The following is a 20,865-nucleotide window of genomic DNA, read 5'->3' on the forward strand; positions in this document are numbered from 1 at the left end:
AGCCCACAGGTACTTGCCCCACAGTTTCAGACCTCACAATGCAGAGGAACCTCCCTTGCCAGCAGGGCAGAAAGGAGAATTTCACCTGCATTCACCTCTCCAGATGGCAAATATGGGGAATCCAGGAGCAGCTCAGTCTCCACACACTCCCCCTTTTTCCTCACGGACACACTGCTCTCTGCCACCACAGGCAGCCTCTGAGCCTGTTCAGTTTGGACAGCAAGAAGTGTTGCCATTAATTTTTTCTTTTACCAGCACTACTGGAATATTGAAACTCTTCCCCCCGGCCACCACCACTCAGCTGCCCTTTTCCCACCATTGGAACCACCTCCTTTATTGGAAACTGCATTTCAGACAAGATTTGGAACAAATAATTTGATGTGCCTGCTGACGTGCTGTCTCAGCACTGTGCTGAGTCAACCCCTCAAGCCACCTTCCTCTCATCTGCAAACAGGCACTGCAATTTAATTCCTTAACAATTAGGAATTAAATAATCTAAGTTTCATTCAGCTTCCAGTAATACAGTCTCTTCTATTCTGCACTATTTTCAGTAAAGACACTCAATCTATACCCAGCTTTCCAAAAGGCTCAGAGCTGCAGCTCTGTTTCTGCAGCCACTCCAACATGTCTGGCTCACTCCAGATACCTGTCCAGACCCACACCCCTCAGACAGTACAAGTGATCAAGCTGTTTTTATGGGATGCCATGGAAAATGAAAAATAGTTGCATGAGAACAGAGACCAGGAAATCCATGCTGAGTCTTCACTCAAAACAAGGATAAAATACACGCGTCGTAAAAATGAGATTCTTCATAAATCACTGTTATCTTAAATTATCTCGCATTTTTCTTCTAACTGACGTTGTTTAGATTGTATCATCAGCTAATTAGAATAATTACATGCAAGCTTGCTGCAGCAGATAACCATAAAGCATAATAAATCTCAAGACATTTGCAGAGTTACTGTTCAATGAAAACCACATTTAAGCCCCAGTATGTGAGCAACTTCAGCCTCCTTTTTCAGCCCATAAAGACTTTTAAGACTTTCAGTACTCTTTGTATTGTTTTTTTCATCCAAATTTGGCAACATAAAAGTCTATAATCTCACACACCCTTCTCCTGGATGACTTGGATTCTGGTATGCAATGAAACACAGGCTAACTCACAGCCCAGACTAAGTTCTTGAAGTCAGCCTGAGACAGTTTACTAACACTCTTCCTTAAAGTCCTTAGAAAAAAAATCCAAAACTCCTAGTTCAGAAGCATTCCTGAATCTATTTATTGCCACTGATTAATGAATCAAATGGGACAGTTATCTTGAGACAAAAAAATAACTACTGAAGATTCATGGGAAGTCAAGAAAACAATTTTCTCGCTGGCTACACACTTTAAACGCAGCCACTTGTCTCAGACCACAAGTAGTCACACATCAAAATACACTTGAAGCCATAGTAGTGCCTCAGAAAAACATGTTGTTCTCGAGAGTTACTAAACACTTATCCTGCCATAAGCAGCGACAAGCTGTGGTGGTTTTCTTACCCAAGAGAAAGTGACACCTGAATATCAGGAAATTCTGAAGATGGTATCGGTAAGACTAAATTACACCTGTGTGTGGTGTAATTACATCATCAATATACGGCGCAAGGAAAATTCTTCAACCTTGACATCAATGCACACACCTGCTCAAATAAATTCCTTTAACCTTTTCTCTCATTAATTCCAAAAATTAGAGTGGTGGTTTTGGGGTGATTTAGGCTGTTCAAGGCCAAAACAAAACTACCACTTTCACAGGAGAACCAGCCTCCATCGAGGCTCCTGACTGAACCACACAGTGCTTGGTGCTTCTGAATTGCTGGCAACACAAGTTTTCTACATTTTTCTATTTCTGGCAAGCTCCTATTTCAGAGGCTGATAAGATCATCCCATAAATAGATCTAATTAACTCAACGTTTTCAGTTTCATCCCCAAAAACTGGAAGAATGACTTACTTGGGTCTCGACTGCTGTACGGCCATCCTGAGGCAGGTAAAAGGGACAGCACAGGAGAATTTGCCCTGCTGTCATCCTCCACTTGCTGTGTAATATGTCTCACAGTTTCTTTGTTTTTCCTGTTCTTCCTGCGGCCGGTGGGCTGCCAGCCATCCCCCACTCCTTGCTCTGAGAACCCACTCTGTATTGCACTATCCTTGGCAGGATGCAGCTCACCCCCTCCGTAATGGGACGGTGAGACCTGCTCCTCTTTGATACGCAAAGACCCATAGCCCATGTCACTAGCCCAGAGAGACTGGGATGAAATGTCTTCGTGGCTGTCTGGTTTTGGTTCTTGATCCTCTTTCCCATAACTACTCCCTCCCTCGTGGCAGCTGGCAATGGCTGAGTCCCCAGAGGAGTTTGCTGGGCTCGTTCTCCGAGCTAACCAGGGGGATATACTCCTGCCAGCCACGACTGCCGAAATCAGAGCGTCCGTGCTGCTGCTGGAAGGGGCTCCCAGCTCATAATCAACCAGGTCCTCCGAGGCATCAGACTTGATGCTTATGTCCAGAGCTGCTTTGATGAAGTTGTGACAGGCCTGCACGATGTCTGTCATCTGCAGGTAGCTGGCAGCCGACATCACCTCGATGACGTTCCTGCTGGTCAGCGCCAGGTGTGCGGAATACATGAAGTCAATGATTGCCTTAAAGCCCTGGGCGGTGACGATATCCAGGTGGGTGACTGTGGCCTGGTCAGAGGTTTTCTGCACCTGGCAGTAGAGTGTTTTGAAGTAGCGGCTACTCCCCAGGAGAACGTTTTTGTGAGCCTTGAAGATCTTGCCCTCCACGATGATGCAGACGTCGCAGAGGATCCCGTGCTGCCTCTGCTCGTTCAGCTCCCGCAGCAGGTGACGGTAGTGGGAAGCAATCTCCATATCTTCCTTTCGGTTATTCATTTGGAGATCTTTATGTTTCCTCTTCCACAAGTCCTGTGGGGGGAAGGAAATGAAAGGATTACAAAATCCAGGACAAGATTGAGACAAACCCCAGGTTGTACCAAAAGAAGCAACAGGTTCATCTGGGAAGAGTGCCACAAATACAGCTACTGCCTATAATCCTCCACATTCGTTACAAAATGCACCTTACTTTGCCCAGACTTCAAATAATTTATGTGAAAAAGGACTAGATTTGACGCCAATCCTCCAGTGGCTCATAACATCCCAGAGAAACGTTTCTTGAAGTTACTACAGACTTGTAAGAAAACCCATCTGAAGTAACCGGAGAACAACAGCTGTCAGTTTTTACTGTGAATTTGTTGGAGTTCAGTTTTGAAAGAGATGCTACACTCAAAATCATGTTCAGATGCCCACAAACTACTGAGGGGCACACTGTAACACATTTTCCTCGAGGGAACAAGCATTGTGTGTAGCACACAGAAGAGCAGAAATCCTCAAAGAGCAAGAGCTGATTGAACCCAGAATTTCCCTTCTTATACTGCCATGGAGGGGCTACAAACATGGTTTACAAGTCAGAAGAGCAACAAGCAAATCCAAGACCACAGATCACAAAGTTTTAAGTCCCCACCCAAACTAAACTGGCAATAGATCACAACTATGAAATTAATGTTATTTGAAGGTTACTACTTACAAGCAATACTTTGCAATGAACATGTTATTTCCTTGGGTTTACATCTCCAACTTTACCCCACAGCAACCCTCAGATACTGAGTAGAGAAATTCTCATGATCACCTAAAAAAAGGATCCTTACAACCAACATAAAGCTGAGAAAAATTCACAGGGCTTTTGATCACTTTTCATAAAATTTGGCAGTATTATCCAAAATAAAAGGCCATTTAGTGCCAGCAGCAAGTTATCCTGTAAGTTATGCTCCAGATTATCCTCCTCTTAAATTCCAAACCAGAAAACAAGATCCTAAATGTTGACAGTAATCAGCAGTGCCAGGATTTTCAGATTGATTTTTTTCCAGTTACTATCTTCGCAATTCCATATTTGCCTTTGATGCCACAGCTTTACAAATCCTTCTGCATTCAATTCTGCCATTTTCTCTAGGTTATACCACTTTTTTTTGGAACTTACTATCAAGATTTATTTACCATGTAACAGTGGCTTAATGGTCCAACTAATTAAGAGCACCAAGGTGAAGAATATCTTACTCCTTTCACTCAAAAGCTTAAAATTTGTTCTGATATAAAAAGTCCCAACTGTAGAATTGATATGAGAGTCCACATGTCAACACACAACTGTAAAATTGGACCCAGTTCCAAATGTTATTATGTGCAGACACACACATTAGAAGCCTGGATTTAGGCTACTGGTTGTTACTTATAAAAACAAAATCTCTGAGGTCTTATAGCCTTGAAGCACACATGGTTCATTGTTAGCACTGGCATTAAGGAGACTGTTTCCAGCCTGGAGCACCTTTCTAACATCCACAGAGTTCACACACAAATTCAGTCCCATCTGCTCAAACTGGCTCACAGCAGTGGGCAGCACAGCCGTGATTAAGGAAGTTTACTTGGCACAAGCAAATCTGTTTCCTGGGCTGTGGAACACAGATCCACAAGCACCCTGCCCCCTTCCCCTACCCTGTGCTATTATTATCATCGGCAGGAGCAAAATAGCTGCAGTTTAGCGAACACTCATGGCTAGAAAAGCACCTCCCAGCCCACAGAACATCCGTGAGGTGGGGCCTTCTCCTAGAGAGCCACCTGATGATTCAAAAGTTCAAGTTATGCAAGACTGCTTCAAGCTCCTCCAGTTCTGCAAGGATGGAGCTGCCTCTCTGCAGCCCCGGAAATACTAATTTGCAAGGCCAGCTGGTCCCTGATCATTGAGAAATGTTTGCTTCCCTTGAGAGAGGAAGGACCATCTCCCTGCAACACAAACAGGCTGAACTGTGTTCATCCACTTCAAAGCTGTGCAGCTTTTCTGCAGAATTAAGCACAGAATGCACAGAGAAGCCAATCTTTTTTTTTTTAATTGAACTAGAAGAGGTCAATACCAGTGCAGCTGCACACTCCTATTTACCACAGAAATCTGCCCAGAGACCTCAAACCAAATTCCCACCCAGACACCATGTCTGTCTCAAATAAAACATATCAATGAAAATCAAACCAAGAATCAAGGTTAGGGAGTATGGGAAAATAAATAAATAAATTTTCAGGTGTTTGGCCTGAAAAGGTTGTGATGGCCCCAGCCAGCACAGCATCTCTCTAATCCAGGCTCTGGAGGCAACTGCCAGCACTTCCCAACATCTCCATGTTGGAAAGAACCACCTCTTAAGGCAGAGTGACAGTTCAGTTTTGTCTTTATTCCAGAAACCACTACTGCATCTACTTTTAGGAGTTGAAGAGTCAGCTTAGTCCCCTTAGGAAATATGAATTGCCACATAGGATAAAGTGAGTTGTCCATCACCACTCGTGTCTCCAACAGCTGCCATACCCAAACAATTCAGGGGAAGATGTAAGAAAACCTCAGAGCCCACAATGAGGAAAGGATCAGAATGTTTTAGATATGGCATTTCCTTTTACTGTTCCTTCATGGGTATTAAAATCCATATTCCAAGACACCAACTCCCTGGAACTGTGGAGAGGAGGGGCAGGAAATCTCCTGCAAGGATAATTTTCTCTTCCTCAATTTTGTACAGATTAGCATCACAGTATTTGTCAATGTCTCTACTTGCCCTTGTGAATTTATGGCACAACATTTTTCCTTCCTCAACTGGAAATGTTCTTCAACTGGAAATTATATCAGTTCCTCAAGACTATTTCTCTGCTCTCTCATACATTTATTCAGTTTAGTTCAGCAGGTCGGGTTCCCCCCTACTGATAAAAGTCCATTTCAGATACATCTTGTCCTTTTTTAAACTGCCTGTGGCAGAAATACAGAATTTAAAATATGTCTCTTGCTACTTTTGGTTTAGACTGGAGCAGTTTGAGGGTCAGGCATTGACTAATGATGGATGGATGGATGGATGGATGGATGGATGGATGGATGGATGGATGGATGGAGCACTTGCTCATCTCTTCAGGAAATAGAAGATAAGGTCAGAGAAAAGATATCAGGGAATTTTTACTAAATACAAAGACACAAAAATCTATGCAAGACTCCTTACTGGCCACTGAGGTGGGCACATTACAGCACTTTCAAGTGAGCAGTGAAGTGGATACTCCCCGTGTTCAGTGGAATCAATAAAATGTAACAGTTTCCAAACCAGGAATTATTACTGTAGACGTCTTGATCTTCCCCTGTCACAAGGTCTGCTCCCTCACACACATCGCTCCACATCCAACATCTGTCACAGCATTGTACCTTTAAAACGAGAGGTCTTTGGGGGAGAAAATTAAATACGCCTCAAATTCAGAGGAATTAATTAGATTTCTGTCTACCCATGTCAAACCAGAACATCCGTTTAATGTCAAGGATCACTAGGGAATTAATCCAAGTTAAATTTAAGGCAATTTGCTAGTAGTTAAAAATTCAGGAAGCTTTAAAACCCTGTGCTCTTGTGTTCCAATTTTACATGCTGTTTTGTGGCTTGTTGATGGTTTGTTTTCTTTTTTTTTTTTTACTTTCCCCTGGTAAGGATACTTATTTCCATTTAAAAAGTGTTGTGGAAACATTTCTTCTGAAAAGCTGTACCCTTCAAACTTCTGTAGAAGCTCAGTGAAGATGGAATAAACTGTGGAGATTTCTTAGAAACAGACCTCAAAGATTAATGATGTATTTTTTGGTTTATCTCAGGTCTCTTTAGTACATGAAGGTTTTCAAAGTTGAGCATCTACTAGAATTCTTTAGGCCACATGGCCACAACACAGCTTTCCAGGAAGCCAACGAACCATGAAAGTTCATCTGAAGATTTTCCACAAAATAAAATTGTAGCAGTACAGTAATTCAAGTCTATTACTTTTCCAAAAATAACTAAAAAAAAAAAAATGTCCCAAACCAAACTGTTGCACATAACAGCAAAAAGAACACAAAGCAAGCAGATTTAAGAGTCACTTTCATGCAAGCTTCTGTCAAGCTACGGGCCTGCTTTTATTTTTCATATCAAAAAAACCCTGGTCTTGAAGTAAGCATTAATAATTTATACAATCTTTAACCCCAGCTAGAGTGAACCTATGGAAGTGGTTTATTTAACGCTGTCAGTACAGTTATTTAAACATGAAAATAGCACCTGAAGGCACAGTAAGCGTCTAAATCACACTTCACTTCCCACTGGAAAGGTTTCAAGAAGAGTTACACAAATATTTATTTACTGGCAAACTTCTCAGTGCACACCCCAGGAATGAGTCTCCTAACCACAATCTTAACATCACTAAAATTAGGGGGCACAAATTTGTTGCACCTAAATCTCAGTGCATTGCTTAAATTTTGACAAAAAGTCACAGATAAGAAATGAATTGCACACAAAATCCTCTACAGGGCAGTCCCCTGGGAAACAGTGGGGACAAAAATAAACTTCCTTCCCTCAGAAAGAAAACAGGGGAAAAAAACGGCCTGGAGGTTTTTGGGGGGGGATTTGTTGTTGTTAGGATTTATTTGGTGGATTGTTTACTTTTTCTTCTCTCAGAATGAAAGGCAACTGAAGATTTAAACTACATGGCACTTTGTTTCAATTTTCTCAGCACGTTTCTACACTTAATACCAAGGACCCAAGTTAAAGAGCACCAAAATGCTCACTAGTGCACTCTTCCACCACTCTGCTCCCTAGAGAAAACATGCCAACTGGAATTTAACCAAAAATGTGTTGTTTCCTCCCCCCTCTCCCTTCAGAGAAAAGTAAAAACAGATTAAGGAAGAACTCCAATTCACTCCAATGCTTTATTACACAAAAACCCAACAAACACACCCCACTTCTCTGCTTCCCCTGAGTCCTGTCCATGTTTCCACTCCCAAGACATTCCAACATTTTTTGAATTCCTGTGCAAAGGAGCTGTGTAAGGTGAGATTGGGCTTGAAATGCTTCCTTGCACAACAAGACACAGTGTGTATGCAAGTTTCACTTTTATTCAATTAAAGACAACAGAAATGTACAGGATTCCTACTCTCCATCTGCCCTGTGCTGAAAAGAAGGGAGAACAAAACCCCTTAGGAACTGAAAAGGACAGTAAAGGAGAGGAAAAGAAGACTCAGGATATTCATGGATGGTAACTCCCTGCAAAGACACTGCTCAGGAGCTTTACAAGCACAGATCTTCACAAGTGCAGTGTTTTCTCACAAGTGTCTTTGAGGAACAGCAGCACACAACTCTGAAAGAGTTTTAATTTCTTGATACTAGAGAACACCAAATTATATTCATATGCTCAGCTTTGTCCAAAATAGATATAAGTAACAGCTTACAAAAATTAACAGTTGCCAAAAAAAGAAACTCTTTGACCCTATTCTGATTCCCGAAACCAATCATCTGTTGTTTCAAGTTGGTCATTTCAACCACAACTCTGAACTCGAGGAGAAAGAGGCAGATGTTTGTAAACAGACCAAACCAGACCCTTGAGCCAGAGGGGCTACTCAGAGCTCAGGGTTTCATGCAAACAACATGTACCACTTCTCCCTGATGACTGGGGATGGGAACATTTAATTGCAGCCCAACAGCGCATGTTCAGCCTCATGAGCTGGGAGTCACAGGAAGAAAATAAGTTTCATTATTCAGTTTGAGAAGTACTATAGAAGTACAGAAGGGGCAAGGATTTGGGAGGCAAATGATTTTCAGTAAACTTAAAGAAAAATACTAATTCAGTTTTTATTACCAAATTTGATAGGCCCACTGAATTGTCATTGATTGCAGGGCAAAAAGAACCTCAAGTCCCTACATAAATTTGTTACCATCAGTCTGATCAGGATTCACTAAAACTTCTCCAACTTCAAGCCAACAGTGCCTCATCAATGACAGCATTAAAACAATCTTTGTTTAGAATCTCTGGAGCAGATACAATCCAGAAAGTCCATGAGCAAAGTTCAAACAGCAGGGTTGAACACTACACACTTCCAGCATTTCATCATACCACTAAAGCTTTGTTTCCATGGTCCAGACATGAATCACAAGCAAAATCTAACTTCAACAGCAAAACTTAAAATAGCAGGGAGTCATCATTACACATTTCACTCTCTACTCCAGAACTTTAAACCAGAGACATGGCTGTGGCCTTTGACTTGTCAAACCATCTCCCTGAAGTTATGGGTCAACCAATGTGAAGGAGCCGGACAACATAAAAGTGCAATCAAAACACAGGATTTCATAGAAAAATCCATTTATTAACCTTCATTAGCTCTGACAGCACATGAAGAATTTCAAGAGAAAAACAGGACTGAAAATAAGAAGTAAGTGAAAATTGCTGTCCTCTGTATTTTGGGAGGAAGGTAATTAGAATTAGAAATTTAGAAACTGTAAAGTTAAAAATAATAAGGGGGAAAAAAGAAAAGACCAGATATGCATATTTTGCTATATTGTTCTTAAAAGTAACAAGTGATTTTTGCTGATTTTGTTAGACATGTAAACTGTAATATTGAATAAATAAACAAATAAAATCCAAGACAATTACTTCTTACCAGTAACAAACTGGGTTCCAGGTCTAGTGTTTCTCCTACAACAGCTGAGGACATCAACAGCCCCAGAGTAGCACAGGTAGTGCCCTGTTCCGTGACCTTCTGACAGCACTGGTGTGAACTCTTGTAGGAGAAAGACAGAACTATGACAAAAACAAAACCAGAAGAAACTATTAGCAATAAACTACAAGATGACTGAACAACAGTGAGATGTTTTGAAGTCCTTTCCCTCCAAACTCACAATTATGATAGCCTTACTTAGGAGTTAATGAATTCCAAAAAAGTCAACTCCAAGCACATCAATACATTGAAAGTAATTAAAGCCTGGCTACCACTTTGCAATAATGTAAACAAGAGTTACTTCTTAAAGGTACGGGAACAAAAACTCTAATTTTAGCTACTAAAACTTCAATCAGACGCTTGAACAACAGGGTTTCCTGTTTGGGAGCTTTTCAAAACATTCTCACTTTAATGACTCTCTTTAAAGAGACTCACCTTATCTGACCTATAAAATACTGAGGTTTAAAAGCTACCAGTACAGCTCCTGAAAGAAATTTGCAGTGCAACACTCAGGGGAATTTCCTCTTGAAATGTTTAGTTGCCAGTTTCTAGTGGCTGACACCATTCTGGGTTAAGAGACCAAACAATCCCAAGGTTTTTAAAGTTTTGTGTAAAATACAGCTATTTAGGTATAGTAAGACACATTTACAGATAGGCTTCTCAGAGAAAACCTGAGTGTTTATGGTTACAAGGTACAAGGAGTAGGAATAGTTCACCTACACCAAGGCTTTTGTTTGTGAGGACACATCCATTAAAACTGTCATCTTGAGCACCTATTTTTCTAATATAAAACAGAGTTTATTTTCTTCAGAATAACATATACACCACACTGGCAAACATTTAACTTACAACTCACACTTCTGAGTCCATTTTATTCAAAGCTTTATATTGTTAGCCATGAAAAAGTCTTTTTTTATCTCTGCATTTCAAATATCTTCAATACACAGATTAGCTCTCTTGATGAAAATAAGCTATAAATCAATACTGGTGATTTCAAGACTGACCTTCTGTAGTAACAGATTGTGAAAGGAAACATCAGAAGATAAAAATTAAGAAACCTTCTCCAACACAAATTAATGCCATTATAGAAGGTGAAATAAAGTATCTAATAAACAAAGGAAGTAATAAGGAAAATCCAAGCATTCTTACAGCAAACAGCAGAACTGAAAATCTTGAAAACAAATATGACCCAATTGAAGCAAACACCAGTGACTTTGTTCTCAGTTTCTATTCTGGACTGCCAAGTCTTGCCTTTCTCTAATTCTGATTGCTTCTCCATAGCAATTGTTTTGGCGTGCTCTTTTTAGTCCTGTTACTTGGACAGTTAAGAAAAAACAAAGTGGTGAAGAGAGGGAGCCAGACCAGCCCAGACACACGGGAAATTACTTTGGTAGCAAAGTGTAACAAAGTGTATGTGTTTCTACTTAGACTTGTGGCTGTTACTGCTAAAACTCTCACTTACACCTGTCCCAGAGCACAAAAAGAGCCAGAACAGACTGGTAAAAAGGGCAAAGCTGAGCCTGGCACCTTTTCCTCTTGCTTTGAGCTCTGCGCCTGTTCTCTTCTGATCAAACAGATGAGAACCGAGTGACCGTGATGGATGGAGACACCTCTGCCACAAGAAAGGAGCACAACAGCCAGAGGTACTTCTCCAACTTTGTAGTTAACTAAGATTTCTAAATGAGCCCTTGTTACCAGTGTTAAGTTTTACGAAGAACTGTCAGCCCTCATGACAATGTTATCTCCAGGTCCTCTTTCTCTTTCCCATACCACTAGACAAAAATATCTCTAAAATGATGAGAACTTACCGATACTTGAAAGTCTTTCCTGTCAGCAAAAATAAACCTTGCAATGTTTCACAGCTGGACAGTGCATGTTTCAATGAAGAGAGGAGAATGGTCTCTGGTAAGAAGCTCCAAAAGGTTCATCAGATGTCCTGTGTTTGGAAAAGGAAAGAATAGGAGGCAAACATTAAAATCCAAACTTTAACTCAATATAAAGCCCTTCAGTGTCACATAATAACAAGCAACATTTAAAATAACTGCACATTTACAACACTGCTTGCCATTTCAACAAGAAGCATTCCAATATATTCCTATAATTAATAATGCAGGAAAAATTATTTGGCCCTTGTGTCAATGTAAAGAAAGAGTTTAACATACCAATATTAAGACTATTAACAACTTCTGACTATGCTTCCAGACAGGAGTGCTTTGAAAAAGTCACTGTAAAAAACCTGCACTTTATAACAGGATTTTTAAAAAATTTAACAACATTGTTTCAGTTGACATGTAAGTTTCAGTTAATGTTTCTGTGACCTCTGCCACCCACACACTTTAAATGGGGTCAGAATTAATCTCACCTCTTGGTTACAGTGATTCCCCTCCAAACCAAAATATTTGCCTACGGTTACAGAAAAATTATGTGTCCATGTTGTACAAAAGGAAGATATTTGAGTTTTATTCCCATCCATCTTGACTGAATCACAACCTTCAAAAGCCAGCATGACCCTCAGATTTCAACTACCAAGCAGCATCCACAAAGGTACCAAGGAAAGCACTTTGCTCCTCTTGCAAACATTAAAAAACTTGGGAAAAAAACCCCAAACACAAAAATGAAGACACAAATAACTAACAGAAGCTTTACTTTCCATGCTTGTAAAAGCTATACAGCCTGAAATACAATATTCCAGTGGGTAACAGGTTGCTAATACGACAGGATACACCTTTCCAACAGGGCACAGGTATGTGCACCCAGTTCCAACTGCTCACTTGCAGTAGTATTTCCACTGCACTTGGATTTCCTCTGCATTTCCCTTATTCATGTCCCTGTAACTTCCAACTCTCTCCATCTGCCTGTCTCTCCATCCTCTCTCCATCATGGTGCAGTAACCGTTGCTCGAATCGTTCCCCTAGTTTTGATCTCTGTTCTCTCTCTCATCTGGTTGCACCAGGAGAAGAACAGATCCAACACTACTCATGTCATGAACCGTGCAGAACACAGCAAGAACTTGGCAGAACTGGTACAGGGTACCAGGCTTGAGAAGTCTGGTGACATCAAAAAAATAGAAGAATTGAGCTACAGATAGATCTGCTACTCCAGCAGTCAAGATTAAAAAACAACCTGAAAAAATTCAAATGCCTGTGACTCATATGACACTTACTTGTCCAAGTGCCATTAGATCTCACTAAGATTTCCTGCAAGATCTTAAGCTTTTACTTTAAAAAGTCACAAAAGAAATCTAAGCAAAAAAACTCTGCCCTTGTGCATCTATTAGTCAAAAAACAACATAAAAACTACCTTAAAAAAAAAGAGGATTAGAGAACTGTAAACTTATCACACTGGGAATTGCCCTGAAGAATGGTTTCCCCCAAACTTTCTCACTGGTTTTTGGCTTTTTAATTAGGGGATCTTTGCCAAAGTTCCCAAACTCAATACGTAAAAAGGGAGGGAGCCAAAGGAGGAAGAATCATGAGGTGATTTTTAAAAAGAAGTAAAGCAGGGGTATAAACCAAGAGAAAGATCACCTAAAAGACAGAAAAGACACACAAGGAGTCATGAATAATCTAAGAGTAAAAGAATCAACCAGTGCAAAACTAAAGATAACATATGAGGGGCTCTGAGAACAACCTAATTCTGCTCGTGTAATTCGTGGTACAAGCCTTCCATGCCTTGGGTAAGGATCCTGGTTTACTTTTTAGCACAAATGTCATAATCCAGATTTGATCAACTACTATTGAAAAAAAAAAAAAAAAAAGAAATGGAGTGAAGCCAAGAAGGACACAGTGGTAACAAGAAGGAAGTCAAAAAGCTCATTTTATATTTAGCCACCACCTCATTCTCCGACCTTATAGTAGCAGGACTGTTAGGAGCAACTGGGCACTGACTACTTCGTTTATCAGCACTTAACCAGTTGGGTTTGGGTATTTTAAGCACCTAAAATCCAATACAGACCATTGATTCTTCTGTTTCAGGGCATGATCTGAGCACTAGTCAGGAAGGTATTTCCTCTGATGCTGTATCAGTGCAAAAGGTGCAAATTTCGTTTAACCCTTTCCTCAAAGGGAGCGAGCCAAACCCCTGAAATAACAGCTTTCTGCAGAGCTCTTCTCCACGGGGTGAGAAATACCAGGAAGCAAACTCCCTTGGATGGAATAAGCAGTCTGGTCAACATACGACAAGGAAACAATTAGGAAAGATAATGAGGTATTTCAGTATACAGAGGTTATAAATATATTCCTTAATATACAAAACCCTTTTCTAAGTAAGGTTCTTGGGCAGGTAAGGTCCTGGTACTACACACTGACATTTTCATTAACAAGTGTATTTTAATCCACACACAAAGCTCATAGATATGTTTGTAGAATTTTTTTGACACCTTGGTGCCTCTTTCCACTACAGGAGATGCCAACTCAGAGTTACTATAAAGCAAACACAGGGCAACTTCCAACATTCACTGGGACTTTTTCATCCCAAGTGCACACGTGAGTCACGTAAGCAACAGGACAAGATCATCACTGCCTGGTCTGGAATAAAAGCCAGCCACATCCCCAAAAATCAAGGCAAAAAGGTGAGTTTCAGCTCTAACTCGGCATCTACCTGTTACATTTCAGCAAAGCCACCTCTCCCCTCCTGTGCCAGGGACATCCTTACCTATGCACAACTGAACACTGCCAAGTGGGACACACCTCCATCTCATTAGAATGGCTGTCAAGGATCTCACCCTGCCTCTGGAGTGCTTAGAAGCTATTCCAAACCAACATCTCAACAGCAGCCTGATGTTTCTTAAATACATGGCTATGAAAGAAAGTTAAAGCAACTGTTCAGAAAATAACTACACCACAGCTGACTTGGTTAGGGACAGCAAACCCCACCCACGAGCCTCTGGACTCCACCACATCCCAGAGGGAATTCAGCCAGGACTTCACATGGGTTTGCCTTTACGAAGAATAAGCACTTCTAACACAATTTTTCATCAATGTAACACAAAATGTTTGGGAGAGCCGAGTGAACTCCTGTTTCACAGAATGGGAGATAGGTAACAAGAAGTTACACACCAGCACGTTCAATCAACAGCTGGAGGATGGGCACTGAGTCCCAAAGAGCAGCTTTCCCTCTAAACTGGGCATCCTTGTGCTTCCAAATACACCAAGGCAGCACAAACCAGAAAACCACTGAACTGTTTAGGGAAGTTGAGATTCTTCCCTCTTGCATCCCATGGAAAGAAGCCCTGCACGAAGGGCTTTTATTTCTCATCCTGCCTAAAGGACTGAAGATCCAGAGCAAACTGAGAAACCCAACTACTGAAGGACATATTTAAGGGGACTGCAAACACAAACATACAGAAAGTCCTCAGGAAGGGAATAAAGTGAAGTTTCGAAACAACAAATTTTAACACTGGAGCCCTGACTGTTATTGTGCTTGCCCAAATATCATAAAAACTCCCACAGAGATGCTTTAGGGATGGATTAGGATTGCAGGATTTCCCGCAGACCAAATTCCTGCCTCTGCCTTGCAGCCGCAGTCGCTCCTCGTGCTCTCTCCTAACGTGACCCCTCTGCGCACAACCTGCGGCACGCTTGCTTTCACTATTAACACACTTCAAGTTTCAAATACCACACGCACAAAACACAGGTGAGCCCCACACTTCAAAATATTCGAGCCAAACACAAGCCAGGAGCGAAATATCAAAAAACGGAATTAATCTCTCTGTGTAAAGTGTCAGAATTTTCCAGGGTAATGCTCCCAGCCAGGAATGGACACAGATTGCTGCCTCCTGGGAACTATAACGGACATGTGGGATAACCATTACAACTGCAGGTAGCTCTTCAAAGACTTAAACTAAGCCCTCTCCCTGCCCTTCTGTTTGCCCATTAAACTAAGCACACAGGAGCATGGAAAACCCCTGTGAATGCTATTTACCAATTTAGGGGGAGTCTGGAAAGCGTTACAGAGTGCTCTGGAGCAGCCAGTAAAATCGGCAACACGAAGGGAAAAATGTCCTGGGAAAGGTTGAGCCGTTTATGAAATAATTCTGCCCTGAAAGCAGGCAGTGGCAGTTTGGATTGGGTGTCAGCCTGCTCTGCACTGCTGCTGGGAGGACAGGAAACTTTGCTTAGAAACTTCAAGAACACGGATCTTAAAAAAAAAAAAAAATCCACCCGAGTGGATAGCAAAGACAAAAAGAATATGTTCAACCTCACAGCAACACAACACATCAGCAGAGGAAAAGCAGGCAATTAACAGATCTTCCAAACATGAGGTATTTTTCATTCTGACAGAGGGCTGCTGGGGAAGGGGGAGCTGCTAAACTGGTTTTCCTCTAAGTACTTCCAGATATTAAAATTTTAAAAAAAAAAATCCTCTTGCGAAGAACATATCCACTGTTGTACAACTGTCCCAGAAAACAAAGACCACGGGGAGAAAGTGGCCCATTTTCTCCAGTCTCCAAGAACCCTGAGTACAGGTCATGTTTTCAAAGGCTGAGTCCTACACACTCCAGAATGGAGCAGCATTTTAAGCACAGGCATACACACCTAACGTGAGAGTTACTAGAATGCCCCGTTTTTGGTACCAGACTGAAATTGTCTCAATTCCACCCAGGCAAACACACAGTCTATGAAAACAACCGCGAGAGAAGTTTCGCTGTGAGTGAGTTTCCCCCTCCTGGACACACTGCATCAAAACCAAAAGATTCGTTTTCTATTTCGGCTACAGTTATCCCATGAATGCACCAAACCACGGAATATTTTTCAGCAATGTGCATTTGGGAGCCCGAATTCCGTCCTGTTGCTCTCTCTTCAGCCCACGGGGCAGCTCCTCTGCCTATTCCCGGTCGGTTCCCAAAAAACACCTCAAAGCTGTAATTCCTCACCGCATGTTGAAAATATTGTGACTAATAATACACTCCACCCATTTTTTCCATCACTAAGGATTTCAAAATATAAAACTTGACAAACAGAGAGTTTAGAAGGGGAAAGTCAAATTCCAATTCCAATTAAAAGAGACTATAAAAGCATAAAAGTGAGGTATTGATTAAAGTGAGAGAGCTATCCAGTCACAGAAAGCTTCTTCTTCCAAAATTATGTTTTTCTCACTCTTCTTGGGTATCACTGCCTTTTCTTATCATCCCCACAGGAAAATAAAAAGTGAAAAAACACTCCCTGTCTTTTTTGAGAAAAATGCATTAGTAGCAGGGCTGATCTGTGCACACAGAGAACCCACACTCAATAAATACTTGATTGAGTCCACAAACTGAGACCTGCATCTCTATGACAGAGACTAAATGCTAAAAATTATACCAGTGATGCAATTAAAATGCACGCAAGAACTTTGGTACAGGTGTCTACAATGCCACTGTTTGCTAAACACATCTCCTAATTAGCACGGCTTTAAACAATGCTGATAATAATCCCGTCCTGTAAGGCTTGCCAAATGAATCATTGGGATTGCAAAATAAAAAGCATGAGGAATTCATTAAAGAGCTGTTAAACTCTCCTTTGTTTATCTTTCCCCGGTCAGGTGTAAAAATAAATAAATATGGGTTTATGTCTCCGGATTCCATCCGAATGCTCCAGTTCACAATAACGCGCCGGGGAAGAACCTCCTCAGGAGATACCAACATTTTTTTCCTCTCCGTTTCAAAAGAGAAATCCTCCCACTATTACAGTCCTGAAAATCTGCTCCATTCTCTATTTGTCATCTGGGATTGAGTTATCAGACACTACTTGTATTACTTTGGGAACTGACATGTCTATTTACAGAGACACAAAGGCAATCCAACAGCACAACCCCTGCTTTTCCCAGCACCTCTCCTCCCCTCCACCAAATTCTACCAGCACTTTTTTCTGGGGAGGGGGGAGGACACCTCACTAGTTTCCCAACATGACAGAGAACATTTCCAGCCACTTTTGCACTTGTTACAGCCTTATCAAAAACCACCTATGCCCCCCCAAAGGAACAGCATTATTTTTTCAAGGTTTTTTTTGTTTGCTTGTTGGGTTTTTTTATATTTCTTTTTTTTAAAGAGGGTCACTTCCCCCATTTCAGCCTGCAATTAAAATGGAGGCAAGGCCAGGCGATCTATGTCTGGCTTTAGGGGGAGACAATAACCCAAAACAGGCCTAGCTTAAAAAAAAAAAAAAAAAAAAAAAAAAAAAAAAAAAAAAGAGGAGAGGAGAGGAGAGGGAGAAAGAAAAGAGAGACAGGCAGAAAGAGAGAAATACAACATGCTTCACCAGTATTATTACCTCATCCCTTTTTCCAAGCAGTTTTGAACCACACTCCTGACAAACTCTTGGTCCAACTTGCACGGATGCTGGTTTTTAGGGGGCGGAAAGGGTTTTAATGCTGGAGCCGGGATTGAGGCTGGCTATCCGCAAGTGGAGCTGCTGTTAAAATGCCCCCTTGTCTCTTCTCCTCTCCCTTGAGCTGGGTGTTGACGCAGCAGAAATTACCAGCTGGAAAATTCCCCTTTTGGAGGTTACGGGGAGGGGGGGGGGGCGGGCGGAGGAGCGAGGGGAGGGGAGGGCCGGGGGAGGGGGGTTAAACCCGGCACTTACCAAGTTAAGCCATCCACCCACACCAAATAGGACATCGCGTCCCAAAGAAGGCTCCGTGCCCCCCTCAGCGGGCAGGGCGCGACCGGCCGCGCTCCCCCCGCGGCGGGCGGGCAGGGGGGGAATAACGGGGATAAAAACGGGGATAAAAACGGGGATAAGGATAAAAACGGGGATAATAAGGGGGATAATAACGGGGATAACACCGGGGGCGGAGGTGCGGGAGCAGCGGGGGGGGGCTCCCCGCCGCCCCTCGAGGGGTGGGGGGGCGGCCATGGCGACCCCCGCTCACCCCGGGGGGCGGGGGGCGGCGCGCTTACCTGTGCCCCATGGAGGAGAGCGGGGTGTCGGAGCGGCCGGAGCGGTGGCTCCCTCGGTCACTCCGTGCCTCTCCTCCCGGGTGGGGAGGGGAAGGGGAAGGGGGGGCGGAGGGCGGAGGAGGGGGGGGGGAGAACCCGGCGGAGGGGGGGAAGGGGGGGGCGCCCGGGCGCGCTCCCGACGCTCCCTCGGGCGCGCGGGGCGCGAGCCCGCGGCGGGCGGGGGGGCGGGGGGGCGGTGCCGCGCGGCGCGTGCCGGCGCTGTCCCCGCCCACTCTCCCCCAGCGGCGGGCGCTGATTGGGCGGTGGCCCCTCCGCCGGCCACGCCCCTTTGCCGCGCCCCCCTCCCCTTGCGCCCGGGGAGCGGGGGCGCCGCCGGCGGCGCTGCCACTGCCGGACACCGGAAGTGAAGGAGGGCGGGGGCGCGCGGCGCGCGGGGCACGCCGGGACAGCGCGGGGGCTGCGCTGAGCCGGGGGCGGCGGCGGGACCTCGGCAGCGCTCCCTGTCCTGGTCCCGGTCCCTATCCTAACTCCGGTCCTGCTCCTGCTCCGGACCTCTCTGCGCCTCCACGGGTGTTTCCTGCCCCCGGCAGGTGCGCCTGGTCCCGGGAGGGGCGGCTGTGCGCCCTCAGCGGGGCGCGTCCCCTAAGCCCCACGGCGGGATGGAGGATGGTGGGTATTGGAGCGGGGCAGTGCCGCAGCCTCCTCCGGACCTTGCCGGGAGGAAAAAAAAATCACTTTTCCCCTCTTGTACGCACTGAGATGTATTTCACACAATTCCCTGAAATGAAATAATGTAAAATAAGTACAGTTCGGAGCCCCCTGACCCGTAATGGCCGGAGAACGAGGCCGGTGGTCGGGGAACGATGGAGATCACAGCGGATGGGAATCACAGTCAGCTCCGCGATGGAAAACCTCCCGCTGCAACAAAGGGCAGGGCTTTGCCCTTTTGACTGTCGCGCTGAAGGATCTGACAGAAAGTGCCCTATATTTCAAAGGACGGAGTTTAACAGGGCAGGATAGGTCTGGAGCGTGGGGGAAGTCGGCGCGATCGCACGATGGCTGCGGTGAGCGGGGGGATCGCTTTCGATGCTGTGCGGTCGCTGGATTGTGAAAGCAGGAGCTGGTCCAGCAGATAAAACGTTCGCAAACTGTTTATCAACATCTGCGTGCTGTGATTGCGCCCGAAATTGGGGAAATACGTGTCTGACCAACGGGGTTGGCCATTTGCATAGTTAACTGACTTAGGTGTGCAATCACAGTAATTGCTGGGATAATTGCGTGCCGAAGGTTTAAAAATTTCCTCCGTGGTTTCCTTTCCCTCATCCTATGTATTTCCTTCATCTCTGGCGTTCAAGTAGGCAGACCTGCTGTTGAAATCTTAGACTTGGCTTTTATGCCTATTCTTCATTCAAATCCATTTCTGTAAGGTGCTTTTAATCCCTAGGACATCCCCTCACAAAAAGTGTGTTTTCCACTTTTTAATCTGTAATTTAAATAAACGGATGTTCCGTCATGTGTTTTCCTCCCCCTGTTTCCTCCCACATACCCTAAATACCTTTAATTTTGAAAAGACTCTGAATAAACCTGATTAATGAAAACAAAATGCCTTTTCACTCCAGCATGTTTTTAATTACCTCTTCATTTTATATTGCAACAGAGTCCAAGCACCACCTTCCTAGAAAGAGTTCCATTAAAATGCAAATGAAGACTTTGCAGAAGTTGTTCATGCAACCAAGGACACAATTTCTTAGACTTGAGCAATTCAGAATCGGCACTGGGTGGGGGTTCCTTCTGCCACCTGCTCTTTCTGCACGCACAATCCTGTGCGGAACACATTTTCCAACCTCTGTCACCTGTGGGTGAGGAGCACCAGAGCTGAGCAAACAAAATCCCTTTTCCACCCTAAACACTCGTGCTGGTTTTCATGTGAATCTGTCACCCCCATGCCTGCAGGTATTAAATCCTCCTGTGCTTTAAGTCTGTCCTTTATTTTAGGCTGAAATACAAAGGTTAAAGGGGCTGTTGAAAGTGGAGCTTTATCTTTATGTAGTTATGTCTGTTTTGCATGACATCTGCATCATACCTGGTTGCAGCTGTAACCATTCCTGCCTTTCCTCACTCCTCTATCTCAGACCAAGCTTCCCCCACTACCCCAAAGCTCCTCAGGTGCAGGATGTACGCTCCCCTCCTCTCCTTCTACCCAGGGGTTCTTCCCCAGGTCTTTGTTGGAAGAAAGCATTTCTTCCTGTGGTATTTATTTGTGTGTCAGGCTGGGCTGACTCCCCCGGAGCAGCAGCAGCTGCTGCCCGGGCACTGCCCTGGGGAACACTCCCAAGAGGGGGAGGGTGGCAGCAGGCCCCATTTCCCAAAGCTGTTCCACACAAAGGATTTCAGC

General features: G+C 43.6%; 1 protein-coding gene across 6 annotated transcripts in view; it reads right to left on the reverse strand.

Annotated features, from left to right (window-relative positions):
* Positions 1-18,611, reverse strand: part of ZBTB46 (zinc finger and BTB domain containing 46) — a 53,384-nt gene extending 34,773 nt beyond the window's left edge. For 2 of the 6 annotated variants that reach the window (XM_082292926.1, XM_082292921.1), the window contains exons 1-5: positions 18,471-18,611; positions 17,842-18,022; positions 11,401-11,528; positions 9,536-9,675; positions 1,986-2,955 (exon numbers count right to left, since the gene is read on the reverse strand). In XM_082292926.1, the coding sequence (XP_082149052.1) occupies positions 1,986-2,955; positions 9,536-9,589 (1,024 nt within the window). In that variant the 5' untranslated portion in view covers positions 9,590-9,675; positions 11,401-11,528; positions 17,842-18,022; positions 18,471-18,611. Of the gene's footprint in view, positions 1-1,985; positions 2,956-9,535; positions 9,676-11,400; positions 11,529-17,841; positions 18,052-18,153 lie in introns of all 6 variants that reach the window. The other 4 variants (XM_082292922.1, XM_082292923.1, XM_082292924.1 and 1 more) reach the window with 4 other exon arrangements.
* Between the last annotated feature and the right edge of the window lie 2,254 nt (positions 18,612-20,865).

This window comes from Coloeus monedula (assembly GCF_965178545.1).
Source record: "Coloeus monedula genome assembly, chromosome: 17".
NCBI lineage: Eukaryota > Metazoa > Chordata > Aves > Passeriformes > Corvidae > Coloeus > Coloeus monedula.